This window comes from Lepisosteus oculatus, chromosome 22, assembly GCF_040954835.1.
Source record: "Lepisosteus oculatus isolate fLepOcu1 chromosome 22, fLepOcu1.hap2, whole genome shotgun sequence".
In the NCBI taxonomy this organism is placed as follows: domain Eukaryota; kingdom Metazoa; phylum Chordata; class Actinopteri; order Semionotiformes; family Lepisosteidae; genus Lepisosteus; species Lepisosteus oculatus.
Genome location: NC_090717.1, coordinates 2804902 through 2827065, shown reverse-complemented (window position 1 = coordinate 2827065; position 22164 = coordinate 2804902). Strand labels below are relative to the sequence as shown.

Genomic DNA, 22164 nt, shown 5'->3' with positions numbered 1-22164 from the left:
TTTTGTTTTGCCTCAAAAGAAAAAAAAACGTTTCTGGCAAAGGCGCATCTACAGAGCAGCAGCAGGATCTGTACTTCACCACCACTGCGTGCCCCCAGACAAAAAAAAAAAAACGTGGAATTCCAAACGCGAATGTCTCCGCGTTTCAGCGTCTTGTCAGGCGCAAAAGCAGTGAGTTTTGTATTGAACTGCGCTTGTCCTCTCCAGTTAGCCTTGCGCTGCTTACCCAGCAGGCCTTGTAAGGTTCATTCATGTCACCTGCGACAACCCTGTGCTTTCAGGGCAGAAATCTTTGCAGACCAGTGAAATTAAGTGTCTTCGGTAGCCGGCACATCAAGGTTTTTGTTTCTTTCATCTTCGTTGTCAGGCTGTGTAAGTTTTACCGTTTCTGCCGTCGGTGTGCCTTGCGCTGAAGGAAATGCAAATTCGCCTCCCAGATCTTCAAAAAAAAGGTATTTCAACATCTGCACGTTACGATACATGAAGAAGACAAGGGGCTTCGGAAATAGTGAACTCACGTTGGCTCACTGCAGAGGAGCCGGTGCAATTAAGAACGCCAGACTCCTGACGATTGAGACCTCTGATCATCACTTTAACATGTCAAGCCAGAACTGTGCAAATTAAGAAGACACGACACGGAGAGAGACCTCTCTCCTTTTGCTGTCTGTTGCCAGGCTGAAAGGCCTGCCATGCCGAAATGTGCTCCCTCATGAAACAGTTTGCTTGGTGTGGATGGATAGGGTTGCCATGGCAGCAGCGCCCAAGCTGGGCTGGGCTGTTCTGATGGGAGCAGACACTTCTCCCTTTGTCTCTCCGTCTCTCTCAGATCCTCACTGCCTCTCCTGCAAAACTGCAGAGCCTTCCTTATCAATCCATCACTTTTTATCCTCATCTCAGTGCTTTTTTTATATTCTGATTTCTTCAGCTCTAGAACATCATGTTTCTAACTATTATATAACCTACTGAAGTAACCCAAAAACCAGTGTGTGTGTGTTTTTTTTTAAATAAAGCAAAACTTAACATCATGTTATAAGGCAACGGATGACATTTGAGTCCAAGATCATACATTTATTCTCCAGGCTCGAAGCGTCTCTTCTGTATGAGCCTTGATGGCAGCATCGTCGGTTTTTATTTGACAATATGACAAGCAGATCAGTGCAAATTCCCGGAAAGGTGAATGCTTGGTTTTGCTTGCAGTTTACTTGGGAGATTTGTGAGTAATAGGTTTTTTTCCTCACCCATCTGCCTAAATTGTGATCATCTGACCGGATGAGTGGAAAAGGAAAAGGCTTGAGGTGGGGAGCTTATTCAAGTTATTCTCTTCATTACTGTGGGCTCCTATTCATGCCGTCACATCCAGTAATGCCGTTACGCACGCAGAGTGAGTCAGAGAGCACAGTGCTGAACCTTTGCTCCGTGTGTGTGTGGTGGTGGGGGGGGTCTGGCTTCTTGAATCTTCTTGTTCAACAGAGATAAACCTCTCTTCAAAGAGATGACAAACATTGGAAGGTGAGCAAAACGACAAGACTGGACAGTCGATCAGCGGGTGTACAACCTGCCTGCCGCTTCTTATAAACACATGTAATCTCCTAGCCCAGAGCCTTCTGTCTTACATGGGCGCATCAGATGTTGCTATGAATAGAACAGAGGAGAAGAAATGCAAAAACACTGCGGTTGTGATATGTTAAGCTTTTAAGGCACAGATCATCTGGTTTACCATGACAACCTGACAGCGATGTTGTTCTGAGAGGAGGGGGGGATTGCCGTGCCCAGAGCAACAAAACCAGAATCACAGAATTTCTGTTTGTTTCGGGAGTGTTTGAAGTGTTTGACAGCAGCACAATGGCGGCGATTGGAGACGAGACGGAAACGGCGGAGGCTTCTCGCGGGGAGCTGTGACAGGCCCTCGCCCGGCACCGCCAAGCTAAAAGCCGTGGAGCTTGGGAAGCCGCAGCAGGAACTAATTAGCAGTCTTCCGAAAGTAAACAAGTTTTCCTTCAGCCGGCCCGCTTGCGTGGAACTGGGCAGCTTCTGCGGACAGCTGCATAAAGCTTTTAATATAACCGGTTGGCCCCTCTGACAGCATGGATCTCCAGCAACAATGGCGCAGATGAGAGGGGAAGAAGGCACTGAGCTTGTTGTGTCCATCCTCCCCTTAGGAATTGTTACTGGGGGCTCTTTATGTGCCTGGTTGATCAAAAGCCCCCACCCCCCATAGATGCCCACCTCAGATTGTGTGCCCGCGTCATGCCAGCTGTCTGTTACAAGCAGTCCTGGGGGGGTGGCCCCCCCGACGCTCGCCCGTCCTTTTCCCTTGACGAGCAGGATTCACGCAGAGACTTCAAAGACAGTTCATGAGCAGGTTTCCTACATAAACAGTAAATCAGCCCACATCCAGACCTTCAGGGGGTACGGATGTGCTCGACTCGAGGGCTGACAAAGAGGACAGGAATCTGGGGCCCGGGTCCAAATCGAAGCTTCATCATAGTTGCCCATCACTGTCGTTAAGGGCAAACTGTCCGTTTCCCGCTCCCAGCGATTCTTCCTCCTGAATGACAGAAGCCTACCATCAGTTTCCAAGTTTGGAATCGGTGATTGACGATGGTACCGGGGTTAAAGATTGAATCCAGGCCTAAGTGTGTGAAGTTATCCCTGTGTCTTGCTCCCCTTTCCCGTCACTAGCAATTCAGCAGTCAGCGCCAGCTAATCTGATTTGAGTCAGTCTTTTGGGGATGAGAAGCCGCCTGCTGCTCCTTGCACAGGGGGAGAATCGGTTTTTAAAAGACGCTCAAGTGTTTTTGGCAGGTCCACCATTCCCTGTGTCCATGTACGGGGGATTGCCAGAGCATTCTGGCTTTGCACTGCTGCTTGGGAGTTGCGCTTGGCTCTACCGGCAGACCTGACGGAGTTGACAGAAATCAAATAAGGTTTTGCTGCAGGTGTCTGAAGTCCTAACTGTAATGCCCAGTAGCTGTGGTGGTAACAGGCCAAGTCCTTTCTTCTCTTGCTCTTCAAAGGCAGGTGCTTTGGGGGGAGTAAAGATGAGGATTGTGTGTTCCCCCAAGCAATAGAGCGTTACCTCACGTCAGCTTGGGGAAGAGTCCTTGCTTTTTAATTTCAAATCTGTTTCAATAGGGGAGAGAGGAAGGTGCATTTGATCTTTGCAACACTTTCACTGTCACTGAGTGTGGGGCTGTTTATAGAGGCCCAGGGTGAGATGGCAAACCTTAGCCAGGCAGTGAGTGTGGGTAGGAATTCAGGTTAGCTTATTATGATTGATGAAGCCTGTAGCTTCACACAATAAAGGCCCGTGCAGCCCTGGATATAGGAGAAGTGAGGGACACACTAAAGACCTGATTAATTAATCATCGTGTTACTGATCAATCTAAGCCTCTCTTCAATTATTTAATCATAATGAGTCCTTTTCGCCCCACGTTTTAATATTAATTGATGGGCCTTGTAATTCTCCTAGGTAGCTTTGACATCTCTTTTTAACACTTACTGGAAAATGAATTAATTGTCACCTAATCTGATCCCATTTCAAGTGTTAACATTTCATCAGCACTTATCAAAAAGGCAGTTATTGGAGGTAAGATGTTATGACAAAGGTAGGGCTTGTAGCAGAGGGCAATTAGCGCTGGTGTTGATAAGAGTGTGGAAGGAACTCTGGGACATTCTGGGTCTAATTTTTGCCCCAGGCTTACTTAATACCCTACCCAAGAGTAGTGCTGTTTAATGAGGAAATAGCAGGCACTATTCAATGAGGAGAAATGCGTAGCTTTTCACATCTCACCTGGATTGCCACTTAGCTGTGGCATTTAAGTGTGACTTAATAAAACGAATCTTAGCTCCGATGTATTGACTTAGCCAGGACTCCAGAACTTTAAAGGTCAGTGACTATATTGGTTTATTTTGGCCACTTCATTCCTTATTCACACATCGTCACAACTGATGCACTTTTTTAACTCAATAAGTTTTGTTTCCATTATATAAGATCCAGTAACCAATAAGAATGATGTTCCTGAAGATATGACTTAGTTATGCTTAAAAAAGAAAACATACATAATGAAGGACTTGAGTTTTTAATAAAGGAAAATGAACATCTGTGCATCAGGTTTCCACTGTAATCATCATTTAAAGGCCATACAAGGCGAGACTTTTCTATCAGGACTGTGTTTATTTATTGATCTGAATACTTTGTTCAAATCAGCAGAGCAAACCACTTTCGTCCAACAAAATCCTGAGTGATTTACCAAACATGTGAAAGATCAATTTAAAGAAACCAACCCTACTGTACGTGTTTGACCTTTCTGTCCTGTGCCCCAAATATTATCCATCTTTGTCTATTTCTTCCATTTAAAAAAATGGCTACAAAAACCATGTCTAACCATACTGCCATTATTTTAAGTGAGTAAATGTTGATACAACAGACCTTCTGTTCTGGCTTGTCCAAAGCCAATGTTGAGTCTACAGTGTGTATCCTAGCAACACAAGGTTTCAACCATATTAGCACTGGAAAAAAAAACACTTTTTCACACACTTGAAATGCAAAAAGACAATGAGAACATTCGAAGCCACATTTTATTGGCATCCAACTCCTGTTGCCTTATGAACCTTAGGACTGTGATGTATTTCTATCAGCATTTTATTTACAGCCATTATTGTGCAATCATCCAGTCAGAAGCATTGAAATTGAACCTCTCATTAGAACAGTAAAGGGTCCAGTCACGGAGAGAAATCTGGATTACATGCATTGACAGAGCTGTTAGAGGTGGCGCGTTTGTGCATTCAGGGTGCATCAGTGTTTTTAGATCTTTCATATAACAATTCCCATTTTTATAACAAAAGTTCCATATTTGAGAGAGAGTGGGTTTTTGATCTCAGCTTTGATAAAGCAAAAACAATTCGTGAAATGAGCATTAAACGCGTCTTGAATATACTGATTCCTTCGCAGTCCTTATTTCAAATTTAGCTCTAGCCTTGAAAAGTTATTGTATTTCCTCATATTGACAAGCTCTGACCCCAGGCCTCTCTCCCTGTCTGTGTGTCTCATGGAGAGCAAGTTGGGGTGTGCAAATAGACAAATTCCTAATATAAGAAATTGTATACGGGCAATAAAGTGATCTTACAGGGCGGTGCAGTGGCTCTGAGGCTCAGGATCCGCGCCTGTGGCTGGAAGATTGCAGGTTCAAATTCCACGGCCGGCAGAGGAATCCTACACTGGGCCCCTGAGCAAGGCCCTTAACCCCAACTGCTCCAGGGGCGCTGTATAAATGGCTGACCCTGCGCTTTTACCCCAAGCTTCTCTCTCCTTGTCTGTGTGCCTGTGTGTCTCATGGAGAGCAAGCTGGGGTATGCGAAAAGACAAATTCCTAATACAAGAAATTGTATATGGCTAATAAAGTGATCTTATCTCTCTTATTTTATTGGGGTTTTGTGGGGTGTATGTCCACTCTCCACAGAAGGTGATAGCTTATGGCCAGTAAGGAAGACTTTGCGAGTGATTCAAACCCCCTAAAACCAAGCCTGTAGTTACACTACACGTTTTAGCTTTTGCATTGTATACTTTGGTAGGCACATGAAGGTCGCAGCATGCTTCAGAGATCTTTGCCGTAGAGTGTAGTGATTTTCCTTCGTTTTTAATCCTAGTCATGGGGAAAAAATGTAGTGGACTTCTCCAAGTCCTTGGTTTCAAAACGCTGTTTCAAAAATCAAATCAGCAGGCAGTTCTGCTTTAGGAATTACAGAAGAGGATGTGGGTGTTTATTCATCTTTTAGGTTTTAATAAAACAATCTGGATTTCTACTGAAAGCTCAACTCCTTGTACTAGTGTTGCGCTGATGCAATTTTGAATGGTTTAATTTTCACATGAGTTATTATTAAGATTCTGCTTGCTGCATAGAATGGTAACTTTCTAACTGCTGTGCTCTCTCTCATTGCCTCTTGGCTTATTGGAGACTAAGTACATTTCAGGAATGTTTTACATTCCTATTTGTTTGCTGCTTTTTATAGCAGAATTTGACTCATAGCTGTCCAGTCATCTGTGATCCCTAAGATCTTAGGATTTTTTAGGTGTTCTCCACTTACATGATTACACAGATGTCCTTTTTTGAATAAAAAAACAGCTACTGCATTGTTTGTAGCTCACCTAGTTCTGAAGCAGAGAGGGGGAGGAGGTTGAGCAGCTCAAGACAGGCAGGCCCAGGGCTTGCCCACATCCTGTGCTCCTAAATTACTAGTGTGAGCTGCAGATTTAGAAGTGAAAATCACCAAGCTCGGTTTCTGCCTTTCTGGAAATGGGACCGAAAACTGCTTACATGCAACACTTTGCTGGACGAAATAAGGGAAGAGGCACACTTCTCCTGAAAAAGAGATGACTCCTGTTCCCTTTTTCCTCCAGCGAAGAGGAGGCAGTTTTTCAGCTCCGGTTGCTGAGCAGGGTGATGGTCATGGCCTTGAATTTCATCTCCCTGAGGAGAGTGTGGTGGGGTGGCGATGTTGAGGCACAACACTGCCAGCAGCACTCAGCTCTGTATGTCTGTAGGTAGCAGGCAGTTTCCCAGGTATGAGCTGTGCACTTTGTGGCTCAGACTGCAATACCTGCGTTGTTCTCTGAGAATGTATTCTTGAGTATGCAGCTTTACTTGTCCATGCGGCTGCACAAGCCAGTGTGATGATGCGTAAGCGACACACTGGTAGCACAGGACATTAACTGCCTCCACTCTTCACAATACCTGCATTAGACCATCTTTTAATCATAATAATAATAATAATAATTGCCTACACTTATATAGCGCTTTTCTGGACACTCCACTCAAAGTGCTTTACAGGTAATGGGTTCTCCTTCACCACCACCAATGTGCAGCCCCACCTGGATGATGCAACGGCAGCCATAGAACACTCACCACACATCAGCTCTCAGTGGGGAGGAGAACAGAGTAATGAAGTCAATTCACAGATGGGGATTATTTGGAGGTCATGATTGGTAAAGGCCAATGGGAAATTTGGCCAAGATGCCAGGGTTACACCCCTACTCTTTTTGAGAAACGCCCTGGGATTTTTAATGACCACAGAGAGTCAGGACCTCAGTTGTACATCTCATCCGAAGGACAGCGCCTTTTTACAGTATAGCGTCCCCGTCACTATACTGGGGCATTAGGACCCACACAGACCGCAGGGTGAGCGCCCCCTGCTGGCCCCACTAACACCTCTTCCAGCAGCAACCTTAGTTTTTCCCAGAAGGTCTCCCATCCAGGTACTGACCAGCCTCACACCTGTTGAGCTTCAGTGGGCTGCCAGCTGTGAGTTGCAGAGTGATATGGCTGCTGGCTTTTCTGCACATCTTAGCCCTGTTTGTTTTTTGGGGGTGGGTAGGGGAGGGGAAGCAAGTTGTTTTGTGGTTCATCAACATCTATATTGTAATTGTTCTTGCTTTTCTTTCAGTGGCATTAAAATGTAGGCAATGTGAAGTGTAATCACACAGTCAAATTAGCACGGGACACTAGCTCACTTGCTCGGAAATTCTGGTACAGAAGAAAGAGCGCCACCTACTGGTCCACCACAACCCGTTGTTTTTTTTGTGGTGGTGTCCTGTGTAGGTTAGGAACTAATTAGGGCCAGCCTTATATAGCTTCTGAGATTGTAACACTCCTCCTGGTACTCCGGAGGCCAGTTTCCTGGACCGTGTTGTGGACGCAGAGGTTCAGTAAAAATGTACTTGACCACTGCTCTGTCCCTCTGCTGTTGAAAGCCTTTTGGCTCTCATTCATGAAGATGAATATGTTGCTATTAGGAGCTGTCTGTGTTCCCAAAAGTTGTGTGGTTGATTTCTACATTAGCCCAGTACAACTGTTAAGGTGGTAAGTATTGTTTCTGGTCACTCCGAGTGTAATCACCATTCAATACAACCTCCCATCTGTACAGTTAAAAGCTGACAGAGCAATTATGGCTGCCTGGGAAACAAAAGGAAATTATTGGCTGTTGTGTAAAATTCATTACTTTCACTGTACTGAGCGAGTGCATTTTGTTTCTTTTTAAATTAAACATATACACAGTGTACCGAAAGCATTATCAAAAAAGTGATCAGCAAGGAAAAAAATCAATTAATTTCAACAGGAAAAACTTTTTTTTTCCCTTAAAGCTTGTGTTTGTTTAGAACTCTGTAGGCTGTGGCTGTAAAAAGGAGAGCACAGCAGGGAGCCAGAAAGGTGCTGTTCAATCTTTATTACCGCTTGCAGTTGTTTTGATCTTAATCTAACAATGAATGGTGGTGTTGTGCTCTTGTGTTGGGGGCATTATTGGAATCGGGCTGTTTGTTTCTGCAGCGCTTGTGGGGTGTGTTTGAGCGACAGGGCTGGGATTGATCGGCCATAACTGGTCGCCCTGTCGGCAAACCTCAGCTTCCTCGTCCTGTTAGGGACTGCAGATCTCGAGGGCACGTGGCTAATTTGTTCTCCACAGCCCCGAGGTCTTTGGCCTTTTTCTCGCTGGAAAGGCTCTTGAAAAGCTGCACCGAGGAGGCGGAGATGTCAAGTTGTTGGGCTTGATGCGCTGTGCAATAAAAACCGCCAGGACTTCTGTACCCAGGCTTATCGTCAGCTGCGCCCTTGAAGGCCCTGTAGCACGTGATGGCTCTGGCACGTCCTTGCCCGGGTCAGGCCGGCCACACGTGGCAGGCGGGCTCGGCTCTCTTGAGTGTCAGCGGAGCTCACCGTGCCTTCTGTCCCCCCTCAGGGTCCGAGCTGCTGTACCAGCCCGAGGTGGTGAGGCTGTACCTCTCCCTGCTCACGGAGAGCCAGAACTACAACACCCTGGAGGCTGCGGCCGGGGCCCTGCAGAATCTGAGCGCAGGCCAGTGGACTGTGAGTGGCGGGGAGCCGTGGGGCTCAGGAGGGAGGCGGGGGGCTGCTCTTGGCTGATAGTCTGGGCCACACTTGCCAGCATCCACCATCACCCTGATTTTCTACCTGCTCTTCATCCTGGAAATATTAAGCAGCCTGTGATCCCTGAATCCTTCCGAATACATGTTTAATACATGTTTCTAATGCAATTTTCAATGTTTTTTATATTAAATGTGTATTTGTGTTTTCAAGCGTGATAAGTGGTGTAGGTTTTCAGTGCTGCGTTAAGAAAGCCTGATGAATTTGGTACCGGATACAGTTAATTTACATGGTTGACAATTCCTTAATCCAAAACCTTCCTTCTAATATGAGAATGACTTTTTCCACAGGGGGGCTGTGCTGCTGAGGCAGTTACCATAATTACACTTCCTAAGCTGAAACTAATCTAAATTCTCAAGCTCACACGTGAAATTTGGGTTGGTAATGCATCAAACCTTTGATTCAGGGTGAAGCAGCTAATGTATCTTTGGTCCTTAGGAGGATTTATGAATTTTGCAAATGCCTTTGTTTCCCCGGGTGCCGAAGGGGGACTCTTTTGAAAACCAGCTGCTGCCACCCGGTGGAGGATGGTGCACATTGCAGTGGTTGAATTCTCAGGGGCACCTGCTGTTCTGGGCTTGCTTTCATGTGCAAGTGAAATGTTTCTAACCAACAAACAATCAAAATCCTTTAATGGTGTTTAATTGAGACAAGCTACGTTCTTTACCTTGGTGAGTTCCAATATGAATGCTCTTAATTAAAATGGTGGAACAAAGCAGGCTTTTTAAGGATAAATTGTTCTATATCAGAATGCATATGGCTTCAACACTGTATGAGGTTTTTTCACTCTTCTGTTCTTTTGCCCCGCTGTTGTGTCCTGGCTCTGCAGTGGTCCACGTACATCCGAGCCACAGTGCGGAAGGAGAAAGGGCTGCCCATCTTGGTGGAGTTATTACGGTCCGACTCGGACAAGGTGGTCCGTGCTGTGGCCATCGCTCTCCGAAACCTGTCCATTGACCGGCGCAACAAAGATCTGATCGGTACGGCAAGGCCCCGCCGCCTGAAGCCACTTGTTTCAAACCTAGCCCCATTTAGCCCGAGCACAGGAAGGCATAGCTCCCATCTTTGGGAGGGGCAAAAAGTAATTCCAGGAATGATTACCATTGGATCTGCGTCCAGGCCTTGAGAAATGGCATGGACACTGACCTTGCAGAAAATCAGAGATGGAATCACAGATTTAGCCATGACTGAAAAAGGTTTGAGGTTTTGCAAGAGTCAGTTCGGAATGAGTCGGGAATCCCAGAGTCCTCCAGTCTGGTTCCGAATTGTCCGCGCCCTGGCTGACGTCCAGTTCCGTGTTGCTCTGTATTGGCATGCAGGGAGCTATGCGATGCGGGACCTGGTCAGTAATTTGCCTAGCGGCCAGCAGAGACCTGCAAAGAACCTGGAGGAGGACACCGTAGTGGCCATTCTCAACACCATCCATGAGATTGTGACCGACAGCTCAGAGAATGCCCGCTCTCTCATCCAGGCCCAGGCCATAGAGAAGCTGGTCGCCATCAACAGGACAAGGTAAAGCTCCCAAAAAAACTATAACAGATAATCAGCCTAGTGGAACATAATCAGACCTTAACAGGCATGTTGTAGTTGTATATTAGACATACGCTCAGGCTGCTACACCATGATCTATGGCATCAGATAAAAGATTAATCTGCTTTTTTTTGCAAATAATTTTCACCTATGATACATAAATCTCCTGGAAAGACGAGTGTGAAGGAACCAATTTTTGTGTTGTTCTCTTTTTCAGTTCATGGCACATGATTTCAATTAAATATGTGACTAGACCTTAAAGTATGTGACATCAAGGACTGTTGAAGCAAGTCGACTTTAGATACTTAAGTTTGTTCAGAAGTTCCTCTGTTAGCCAAGATTTAATCAAATTGCTTCTGCGCTTTCATTTAATATGCTGTTTTAAATATGTACAGCTCTTTCAAATAATTAAAATATTGTTTGCATGACAGAATCTATGACATGGTTTTTCTTGGTTTGTTTTTAATCCCGAGAAAGTAATGAACTTTGTCTGTTTTCCAAAGAAAAATTCAATTAACAGAAGGAAAACAGTTGAGAGACAGGATTAAAAACTGCTCCTGGTGGAAGAATTTTTAATTTGCAGTTAAAAGTTGATTGTTGCTCAGGTCTTCGGGTCTACATGGAGTACTAATTTTGTTTTCTTTTAAAAAAAAACAGTCAGTCTCCACGGGAGACAAAAGCCGCTTCGCATGTCCTCCAGACCGTATGGAGCTACAAGGAGCTGAGGAACACGCTGAGCAAGGATGGCTGGAATAAAATTCACTTCCAGGTACTGATCAGCACACTGTTTACACAGACTCACTGTTCCGTGTGGCCTCGTCTAGTATATTGTGTCCAATTTTGGTCTAGAAAAGATCTTTCCGCTCTGGAATCAGTTTTAAGAAGAGCAACCAGATACAGTCTGGGACTCAGGTGGACAGGTGGAAGGAACAGAAAATATTGCTGTTTGATACAGTGGTTCAACAAACTCCAAACAGGGTGACAAAATAACCACAAATGTTTCTCTCACATTGAAGAAGCATCTCGCAATATGATCTGCTTTATTTACAAAGACAATGTACGTAGTGGGGGAGTCCCCACATACTGATGCATGATCTTGGATTTTGTCCCCACATACTGATGCATGATCTTGGATTTTGTCCCCACATACTGATGCATGATCTTGGATTTTGTCCCCACATACTGATGCATGATCTTGGATTTTATCCCCACTTGGATGACTATTGCACGCCGGCTCCCACACACACACACAGATGAGGGAGTCACGCTTCTTGTGCTGTCCATCAGAGAGGTTCACAAAGCTAAGGAATCACTGGGTGCTTGGCGGTTTCCATAGGGAAAGGGTTTAACCTGCTACTGCGAGTCTGAAGTCTCCTATCTCCCTGTAGCCAACAGCTGCGGCTCTGCCCAAAGGATCCAAGACCGGAAAACCAGGATACGATGACACCACTCTCCCGCTCATGGAGAAGAACCAAGGTCAGTAACTCCCTCGCTGGAACAAGCATCCAGTTCCTCCATCGACGGTACCAGGTTCGGAATTCAGGCTGCCAGCGCCCAGCTGGCTAGGAAATCGCAGAGGGAGCTGCTGTACAGCCTTCCATTATCTCCCTCTGACCTCCATAGCGCAGAGCCAAGGTTCTCCCAAGCTGTGTCTGTAGTTCACATCCCTGGAGCTGAGACACCGAAAGACCTTGAATGGCGAAACAGTTGAGTGTAATTATTGAACTACTGTTTCAAGGTTTGTAAAAAAAAACAGGTAGCCATGCCAAGGCCTTTTTCTTCTTCTGTCTTGAAGTAAAGGAAACAGGGCTCTTTTGTAACCTACCTACTGTAGACTGCAGACAGCAAGCAAAGCCTCTTGTAGGTCAGGCTGGAAAGGGTGAATAGAGCTGGCACAAATCTGATGCCAAGAAATTAAGCCAATTTATCACTCTAGAAAAGCTGTGCTCTAAGGCAAGCGCACATTTTTAATGTGGATTCTAAAGGAACAATATGTGGCCAAATCAGGTTCTTCCAGATCAGAGATTCTGTTTCTCTGGTCAGAGTTAACCACAAAAAATATTACTGCTGTGTTGTCTGTCTTCAGCTGGTATTATCCCAACAGGCACCACTGTCACGTTATTGCCTTCTCTGTGAAATGTACGCCTCTGTGGTGATAAGAGAGCTGTCTTCCTGTGACGCTGAAAGCTGGGGTCAGGGACTCGGGTTATCCTCTCGGACTTCACAGAGGGGGAGCAGCCCACTAGCCGAACATCTTATTGACAGGGGGTCCTGAGAATGACAGCAGAGCAGAGGGGGGGAGGGGGGTCTCGTTCCCTCTCGTGCTCTCTGATGGGACGCTGGGCATCAAGACCCCCTGCTCCTGTCGGGCGACTCCTTTATGTTACTCCGTTTTGAGACCAAAATAAAGATGCGCATGATGGAATGAGAAATCGATTCAAGCGTGAAAAAGGGCAAATCTGGTAAATGGGTCATCTAACAAAACCTCAAGTGTCGCGTGTGGCAGTCAATTGAAAACAGCGTGTAAATACTTTACAGGCAACAAGAAATCTGCCACTGGTGATATGATACCTATGGATGAACTCGGGCCAGGTAAGACCAAATGTGCATGACTTGAAAACTGTCAGTTTAAATTAAGGAGTGATAAATTCCCAGATCGTTCTCAAATGCTTAGATTTCAACCGTTTTAAAACCATGCAGCACTCAAGAATGAGTCTTGTGTATCAAAGCGATCTTAAGCAGAAAATAAATGCTCCCCAAATTCCTTCTTGATTTTGTTTTGCTTGTTTAAAGTGATGTTATTTGTCATACAAGAGAAAGCAAATGATTACACAGCGCTGTGCGATATTCTTTTGGAATCCCCATTGATGCTGTCAGCAAGACATCTCTCTTAAAAACGATGTTTTGTGGGTTGAAAGCCTAGATTTTTATGATAATGTCATTTTATACAAATAGTCAGACTTCTTAAATAGCATTCCCTGGTGGAATTAGTTATAAGTTCGTTCTTTCACAGAGGTATCTGTAAGCGCAGCTTTAAGATACATAACACCTGTTGGAAATGAAGATCTGTACAAACAGCTGCTGCTGTCTGCCATAGCAGCTTTCTGCTTTTTTGGTGTGGATTTTTTCTTGAGGTTGAAACGGAGTCTTGTCCAGAGTGCCTTTGCGGTGGGCCTCTGTGCATTTCCCCTGGGTCCTCCATCTCATTCCTCAGTCAACGGGAGCTGTCAGAAAAGCTGACACTAATTGGAATGTGGTTCATTAGCCTGAGCCCAGAGACGTGGGAAGGACATTCTGAATGGTGACGGTTTGTTCTAGCCTGAATTCCACCTGACTGGGAGGGGGGGGGCAGGCAGACTTAGTGTTCATCCAGTGGACCCCTCACAGCCTCATCTGCTTGGGGAGCCTCAATAAAGTGGGGTGCTGTAGAGCAGGAAGTGGTATAATACAGTATGTGGTACCCTTATCCCATAAGACTATAGCTGGCAAGTTAAAGATTTTGCTATATTCAGTTATATAGAGAAAAAATGTGTAGAAAGATGAGAAACATTTATTTTGGTTCTGTTCTGTAAATCCTTTCATAACTGCAGTTATGAAGCATCAGTTATACTTAAGCCTTATTCGTACACCCAATGGTTTTGGGGAAAGGGATTCTGGAAGTGCTAAGGCTTTTTAAATATTTTTAAATATTCATATCATGTTATTTTGAGATAATATCTCCCCCCCCCCCCCCCCCTCACAATAAGTCATTTATTGAAAATGTTCTTTTGAAGTGGCACGTGTACAGCCACAGGTCTCTTGGTATTATTATTATGGGCTGTTTTTCCTCCTCTCCAGATGGGTATTCCACTATCGATCAGCGGGATAAAGAAAGCAAGTACAGGAAAGGCGACAGCTCGGGTGACTTGACAGAACGAGAACCTTTAAAGGTAACCAGAAGGGCGGACTGCGAGAGCCATTTTCATCTCCTTAAAAACGTCCATTATGCAGCTGAGGGATCCTCTTTTATCAATCGGAGAATGGCAGCAGAATTCGCTGGAGGATTGAAAAATATTTTTTTCAACATTTTTTTTAGAGTTACATGACATTACTCTTCCCTTGGTTTTCATTTGAAATATAAAGAATGTTATAACCCTCAGTGTGTTTAAGTTAAGGGTTTTACATTGGAGGCTGACGTCCCTTTAAGACCTCGTGTCTAGCAAAACAGGCCTCACAGGGAGACCCAGTGTATTCCTGAGGTTGTTAAAACGACATTTTCAGGAGCATTAAACAAACACACAAAGAGGATGCTTCAACACACCGAGTTCCAGCTTGGGGCATTTTCAGATACAAACACATAACTCACAGACGAAGTAAATTTACCCGGAGGTCGGAAAATCGAAAGGTTTCTTTTCCCCTTGCTTTTGTTCAAGCTCTCCAAAAAAACGCGAAGCCCATTTTCTGTTGATTTCAGTCTCCCAGCGATAATGTGCTCGAGCCAGCCCTGCTGATCAAGAAAGCTGGTTACACTGTCCACACCCATATGGGTTTGAGGGCCTGAGCTGCTGGCGAGCTAGACTGATGAAGATGAAAACAAGTAGATGGAGTAATGACTACCCTCAACTAGTTAAATCCTGCAGTCTGCAGACCCTTGCAACACCCTGGCATTGCAGAGCAATTTACCTCCTGCAGATATAAAGCATAAGTTAATTGTGTATAAGCTTTGCAGTTTTAAAGTCATTAATCACTGAGTGATTAGGAGTCCCCCACCCCCCTTTTCTTCTCAACTTCCCAATATAAATGGCCTCTCGTCTTTGAAGATGGCCTGCGTGCATATCAGCTGTTAACAGCCTAGCATATAAATGCTGTTCTTAATTACGTACAGTCCCAGCTGGGAAGGATATCTCAGGTGTTTTATCGGTGATGAATAAATTACGCGTGCCTGAGATTATGGGGTTTGAATTAAGTTGAGATGAAAGGCCATGGAAATGGATGCCTTCATTTAGAGTAATAGCTAAGGCAAGGTATATAACATTAACAATCTTTGTGTTTTACTAAATCAGAATAAACCCTTTCTTAGCTCTGTCCACAGCAGCCCTAGCAATATATCCTGCATTACAGGTCCTAAGACAGACCTGATTTTCTCTAGTTTTCCTCCCTTTTCCACCACTGACAAGTGGCCTGGCAATGTCCAATATAGCAGAGCACCAGAGACTATGGACAGGTACTGACATGCCAGGCTGGCATTTTGTGTTAATATGTGCCCAAGCAATGGCTACTGCACTGTACTTCCTTCTTATCCTAAACTTGCTGCCCCATTATTTCACTGCTCAGTTTTATGGGAGTAGCCAGACTGCATTCAGGCTTCTAGAGTGGTGCAAAACTTGCATCCTAAGGCCACGATTAGCTTCATTTTAGAAGCCTAAATACCGTAGTGCTATGCCAGTTTAAAGCCTTTGAGCATAGCTCTAGATATACTGTATATTCATGTCTGTACACCACTGACCTGGCAGCGGTGGAGAAGGAATCAGGTCAGCCAGTCTGACCAGAAGAGGGCAGTAGAGTACCTTCAGCCCCCCTGAAACACACTGGCAGTGGCACAAGAGCCAGTGAGATGCTAAGCCTGCTTGCACCTGAGACCGCATCCCAGACACATTGCGTTGTGTTTAAGGAAATGTTCAGTTCGAACTGCCTTTTTTGCATGCTGTTTTTCTTTGTTTTACAGCTTTAAAATGTGTGGACTAACACTGGCTTACACTTCTCTTAATGTTTTTTTGTCCTTGTTCTTTTAACCCACGTTTTTGCTGTTAACCCTTTCCCTGTTGCTGCAGAATGACACAAATAGGAAAAACTTTATCAGGAGTAACAGGCCCTCAGTGAATCTGGTGGATGCTTGTGACGTTAAACCTCAGCCTGTTGACTCGTGGGTCTAATTGCATGCATGGTAGGTTTTCCTCAGTCTTCCGAGAAGAAGAGGTTATTTTTTTTTCCCTAGCTCCTGTTCATTTATGCTCTTACTGTGTGCTTTACACGCTGACTAACCCAGAGCTGTGAGCTTCAAGAAAACAACCACGTTAGTCTGTGGCCATTAACCTTGATTCCAGGTCTTTTGTGGAGTTTTCAATAGAGAATAGAAGTTGCTCTATGTAATTTTGATTAAAGCACAACTTGAACCCTGCATGCATAAAGTGCATTAATGCAGGGTTGGTTTTTAAATTAAATACTAATTTTAAAGATCAAATCCTCTGTAATAATATGTCAAATTATTACATTACATTACATTATTACAAATTATTTTTTTCCCCGAATCTTTGTCCATCAGTCACCTGCATTGCTATGATTTCCTGCACTGTAATTTACTTTTTCAAACACTTGGCTTTTGATTCTGATCCCATCAGCTTATTTTCCCGAAGTGTGATGAGTCCTATTTTCAGACACTTTACAAAATGCAAGGAAATCTGCAATTGTGCCAGCCCTGCAGGCAAAAACCAAAAATAAGAGAACCACTGCTTAGTATGAACAAATTAAGGTCACAGTCAATAAGCAATGCCTGGTGATGCATGCCAGCATTGCTTTTGGAGAGCAGGACATTTTCTGTGGCTGTAGCTAACTGCTCGGGTTAAACAGTGTTCACTTCCCAGCTCCTGATTCGCAAGGGGCAGAAGAGGAACAGAGCTGCCTTAAACAAGCTCTGGGTCTTTCAGCTGTGCCCAGCAACAGGCTGGGCCAGGATGAAAGCCTGCCAATCGCCAAAGTGCATCCAAATTGTTCAGCACTGAACGTTTGTCAGCCATTTCTGTGCTTTTCCTTCACTCCTGCATGTCACGCTGTATCCCATTGTCACTGCAGATTTCAGCATCTAAGTGTCAGATCTTCATGACTCATTGCAAAAGCTCTGTAATCAGATAGAATGCTTTTACCAGGGCAGCAGTTGAGCAAGATCTTAGAAGTAATCAAGCAACCTAGTTTTTTTTGTAATGCTGGAAAGTGGGTAAGTAATGCAGAAGGCTTCACTTGTTAAAGGAGAGCTAATGTCAGTGTGCTATCATGACCTTAGTATTGCCCTTTCTCACACAATCCATCAGCACCCAATATGCTTTTTCATTCTGTGGGGATTGGTGTCTGTGAGTGGACTTTTTGACAGATTTCAAAAAGCTGTTTTTCATGTGTGGCTGTTTGTCACTCTAATGAAAGCATGCAACAGTTTTAAGATCCTTTACAGAAAGTTTTGTCTTCATGTCCTATTGTCCCGAATTGAAAAGATGAATTTTGTCAATGACAGTAAATGTTGGCCTCTGTTTTTTTTTAAACAGTCGCAGAGCAACAATTTTTGTGTTCAATAAAGTGGTACACTACTGTGTATCAGTTTAAGACTTGTCAGTGATATAAGAGCCTCAGTTCTTTGAAAAGATTGTGGTTCTGACAGATTAAGTTTTCGTAACAAGAGATGTCCTCTGTTACAAATATCCTTTTTTTTTGTTTCAGGCTTAAAATAAAAAAAAAACATCTCAATTAGAAGAGGATCTCATGTTTCACCACTGCCATTAGACTTGGAGGTCATTTTATTGTTGACGTGTCAGCAGACCTTTTAAAAAAACGAACTTTTATCGTCCAACAGACAAGTTTTCACAGAAATTTAAAACAAGATAACTACTACCACTCATATCAACATTCCCACTGGACATAGCACCCTTGGCCCTGGAACAAGCTCTTGAGTGGATGGATTCAGCAGGTATCCAGGAGGAGGCTGGAGCAAAGCAAGACAATGAAAGTGTGGTGTTGGGCAGAGGAAGACATTTCAGGCAGCCGATAAAAGCAAACACGTTGAACCAACTTATTTTTTAACGCAGCCTGGTGTAGTCTCAAATGGAACACACAGTTTGTTAGCACTTTTGTTTCGCAACTGTAAAAAACATAGCTTCTATTTTTAAATTTGAGTTCAACTTCTGTTTTCTTTTTCCTGAGGCTTTCTTTTTTTTCCCTTTCTGTTTTTTTTATTACCGTTTTCAGGACTGAGGTGGGGAGCAGAGTGTTGGTTTTTGACGGATTAACGAGGGGGAAGATTTATTTATTTGTGGTTTGAGTTTGGGGACTAGAAAGTGTGCAGGGGTGGTGGAAAATGTTTTGGGTAAATGCTTCTGCTGTTTTCATGTGCCAGCTTTGTAAACGTGCTTGGTTTTTATTCCCAAAGAGGTCTGCTCTGGCCATGAGCAAAATCAAGGAAGGGTCTACTGACACCTAATGAACCAGGAAGTCCAAATCTGAGAGACCACCATGATGTTTTAGCGTTATTTCTGAAGACTTGGCATGTGTAGTTCTGCACATCCCAATGAAATGGAGCAAACAAAAAAGAATCACACATTACAGATGATTAAAAGTTTCCTGAAACTTGTTCGGCCATTACTTCTGAGAAGATCTGCAGTAACCTTGCTGCATTAAAAAAAAAAGGCATATTGGGGATTGTCAAAATCCTGGTTGTTCACTGGTATTGCACATCTCTTAAGAAATCACTTTTGGGTTTTGTATAAGAACTTCAGAAGGAAAAAGAAGTCCGTTTTGTGTGTGAGTGGTGAGCATTACTGGGGAGTGGGACTGGCGAGAAAAGTGAGTTTGGGAGAGAGAAACGAATTCCCGCTCTCAGATTCAGAACTTACCTTTTAAAGCATTTTATATTTTTTGTTGGTTTTATAGATGTACATTAAGATTACAAAGAAGACATCAGACAGACTTCTAATTGGTCTTTATACATTGTGATCTGTGTATCCATACCGGAATGTTTGGGAAGCACATACAGTGGATGTTTTTGTATGATATAATCAGTCACTTTAGCTAACAGTATGTAACTAGCCTATGGAACCATGCTGATCACGGATTTATATTTTGTATTGCCACAAGTAAAAATAATGACAGTTTTCTTTTTAAAGAAGAAGAAAACATTTGAATTGATAACCTGATTGCCAAAATCGTTCAGGGTGGGGAGGGGGGAACCAGCAAAACTCTAATGGCTGAGAAGACGTGATGTGTGCAGCAGGGATAGACAGACTAGAGATGTCAATTTTATTGAATCGTCTCATCTCACTGCCATAATGCCGAGTTGCTCCAGAATGTTTGACGTCTGTGTTAATTAAAATGTGCTCTGGTTTGCTAATGCATCTTTTTAAGTCTTTAAAGCAAGCATGAAAAAAAAAATTGTAAGATATCAAATGTTCTTCTGACTGTCAGTTCTCAAGTTGTTAAGGCCTTTGGAATTGACCAGAAAAGAGGCGAGGCAGTTATCGCCGATTTCAAAGCGAACCTTACATTCGTTTGTAACAGACATGCTGGCTTTTATTCCGATTCGGAGACTTTGACAATGGTTTCCACTAGATCTGTGCTATTTTAAAGTCCAAGTCAAATGGGAAAAGATCTGTTTTCTTCAGCAATGGAATGTTGTCATTCTCCTTTTATCCGAGTGGGCAGTCTCATGTGTGGGCTGTGATGGATCAGTGCTGTAGAAGACGGCAGCAGAGCAGAGACATTCAGGACTGTCTGATTCCTGCGTCTTTATGGAGGCTGGCATGTACCTGCATCGAAGTATTATTTTCTATGTGATGTGACTTTCTAAAGCTTGTATTTTTACAATATGTTTACAAAAGCTTATATTACTACGATAACAATACTAATGTTAATTTGAAGAAAAAAAAAGAGAAAATAGTCCATGTTAAAGTATTTATACTGTGTGCTTTCATGAAATTTCCATCTCTGTCTATCCCTGGCTGCTACTATACACTACCAAAGGGCCTGTATTCATTTTATATACCTATGTAAAAGGCCAGGGGGTTATTGCTAAATATATTTTAACCTGTACTGATACAAATCTTGCTGTGAGATAAGCTACAGCAGGAAGAAGACTAAGCAAGGCCTACCTGTATAGATATCACTGATCAAAACCCTTTCAATAACGTTACTGTACTACTTAGTAGCAAATGTGTTTGTAACTATCATGTGCCTTAAAATTTTCATGGTAGATTATTGAAAGAAAACCGAAACTTAACAATGTGTTTTATATACTATTACTCTTTTCTCTCTCTCTCTCGGCGTTATCAGTGTAGTCTAGACTGGTGGTGGGTTTTTGCCTTGTATTACATTGTATTATAAACCTGAAAAAAAAAACCTGATAAAATGTTAAAATGCTTTGATTTCATAGAGGAATAAGTTGGTTATGCTTTCGTAGGATCAGAAATGCCACAGTAACAGAATGTATTATGTTAATTTCACTAATAGCCTGTGGCAAGTATCCAGCTTGTTAAAATAAGGAAAACGAAGAGGTTTGTAGTATATGAATTTGGTGTGTTTCCAATAAACCATGCCTGGAAAGAATTCCCTGACCACCTCTTCCTTGTCTATTATTATTTTGCACTACATAGCACATTGCATGCCTGTTTCACAAACCTGGCCATTGAAGGTCAGGGTTTAGTGATGAGTTGTGGTGACCTGGCGGGATAAAGAAACAGCCATTGATTTCCCAATTTTAGATTTTGCTATGTTCCACCTGTTGCAAAACAAGAAGAAAAATACATGACGGCAAAAAGGGTGAAGGTTCTGTGATGGTGCCTTCTAATAGCTCCATTCGTCATCAGTATATTTTCCATTTATTACACCGAATGTCTTGAAAAAACCCTGTCCAATCCAGTTCCTATACACCTCCTAAATCCCCAGCCAGCATAAACCCCACCGCAGTCAAAATTACTGAAGAGAATGAGTGTAAAAACTATTGCCTTTCTAGACACCCTGGAGATCTGGACTTAGATTATTTTGGAGTTACAAATTCTTTTTTTGGTTGGAGGAACAGAGTCTTGAGCCGAGGAGATTATAGGGGAGCCAATATAAGCAACATCTCGAAAGGTGTTGAGGAAGCCAGCTCAATGGATTACTTTAGCCTTGGCAGTAAAACAGGGACACAAGGCCATCACAGGAAGAGAATGGAGGAGAGGCACGTTTTACACACAGGGCAGTGGGTGTTTGAAACAAGCTGTCTGGCTTTATTCCTGAAGCCCATTTTCTAGCAACTTTCAATAAAAAGCTGGATGTGGTTACCTATTCACTAAACTGTGCGTCACCAACATTTGCAGTTTTTTTCATCTTTGTCATTACTTTATCCACTTCATATTAATGGACAGAATTGGCTACACTGTTACACACAGTAGGGGTATACTGTTGATTTAAAGAGACTTTAAATCTGATGGACCCTGCAGTTGTGAAACTACAATGCTCTTAACACTTTTTTTAGTCTGATATTCAGCACAGATTAGGCAAGTGACAGAAAACACTTGTCTTTGTGAAACAAAGGACCTTGTTGCATGTTGTACAACAAGTACAGTACCTTCACATAGCAATTAGCTACACGCACTTGCAGAAAACTAGACTTCCAGATAACAAAATCATTGGTGACCTAAAATGGCTTTAATTAGTAATTTTTGGCTGATGTCTTTATCCAAAGTTAATTTCATTTGGACCCATTTATACAGCTGGGTATTATACTGGAGCAATGGGAGTAAAGTAGCTTATTCAACGGTACAACTGCAGTGTCCCACCAGAGGTTTGAAGTTTTCCCCTTCTGTGTCCAACTTAACCTTCCTCTTCACTGCAGTGACCCTTAACATTTTCACAGGTTACCTCCTTTACCACAGAACAAACCCATACTTTTTCTGAGTTGACTGAAGTCAAACTTAATACC

At 43.3% G+C, this 22164-nt stretch overlaps 1 protein-coding gene across 14 annotated transcripts in view; it reads left to right on the top strand.

Annotated features, from left to right (window-relative positions):
- arvcfb (ARVCF delta catenin family member b) overlaps positions 1 to 20815 on the top strand; it is a 156904-nt gene extending 136089 nt beyond the window's left edge. For 11 of the 14 annotated variants that reach the window (XM_069182176.1, XM_069182172.1, XM_069182175.1 and 8 more), the window contains 9 exons: positions 8734 to 8861; positions 9769 to 9919; positions 10259 to 10451; positions 11127 to 11238; positions 11858 to 11945; positions 13008 to 13061; positions 14307 to 14398; positions 16280 to 16392; positions 17934 to 20815. In XM_069182176.1, the coding sequence (XP_069038277.1) occupies positions 8734 to 8861; positions 9769 to 9919; positions 10259 to 10451; positions 11127 to 11238; positions 11858 to 11945; positions 13008 to 13061; positions 14307 to 14398; positions 16280 to 16381 (920 nt within the window). In that variant the 3' untranslated portion in view covers positions 16382 to 16392; positions 17934 to 20815. The remainder of the gene's footprint in view (positions 1 to 8733; positions 8862 to 9768; positions 9920 to 10258; positions 10452 to 11126; positions 11239 to 11857; positions 11946 to 13007; positions 13062 to 14306; positions 14399 to 16279; positions 16393 to 17933) is intronic. The other 3 variants (XM_069182178.1, XM_069182173.1, XM_069182174.1) reach the window with 2 other exon arrangements.
- The last annotated feature ends 1349 nt before the right edge of the window (positions 20816 to 22164 follow it).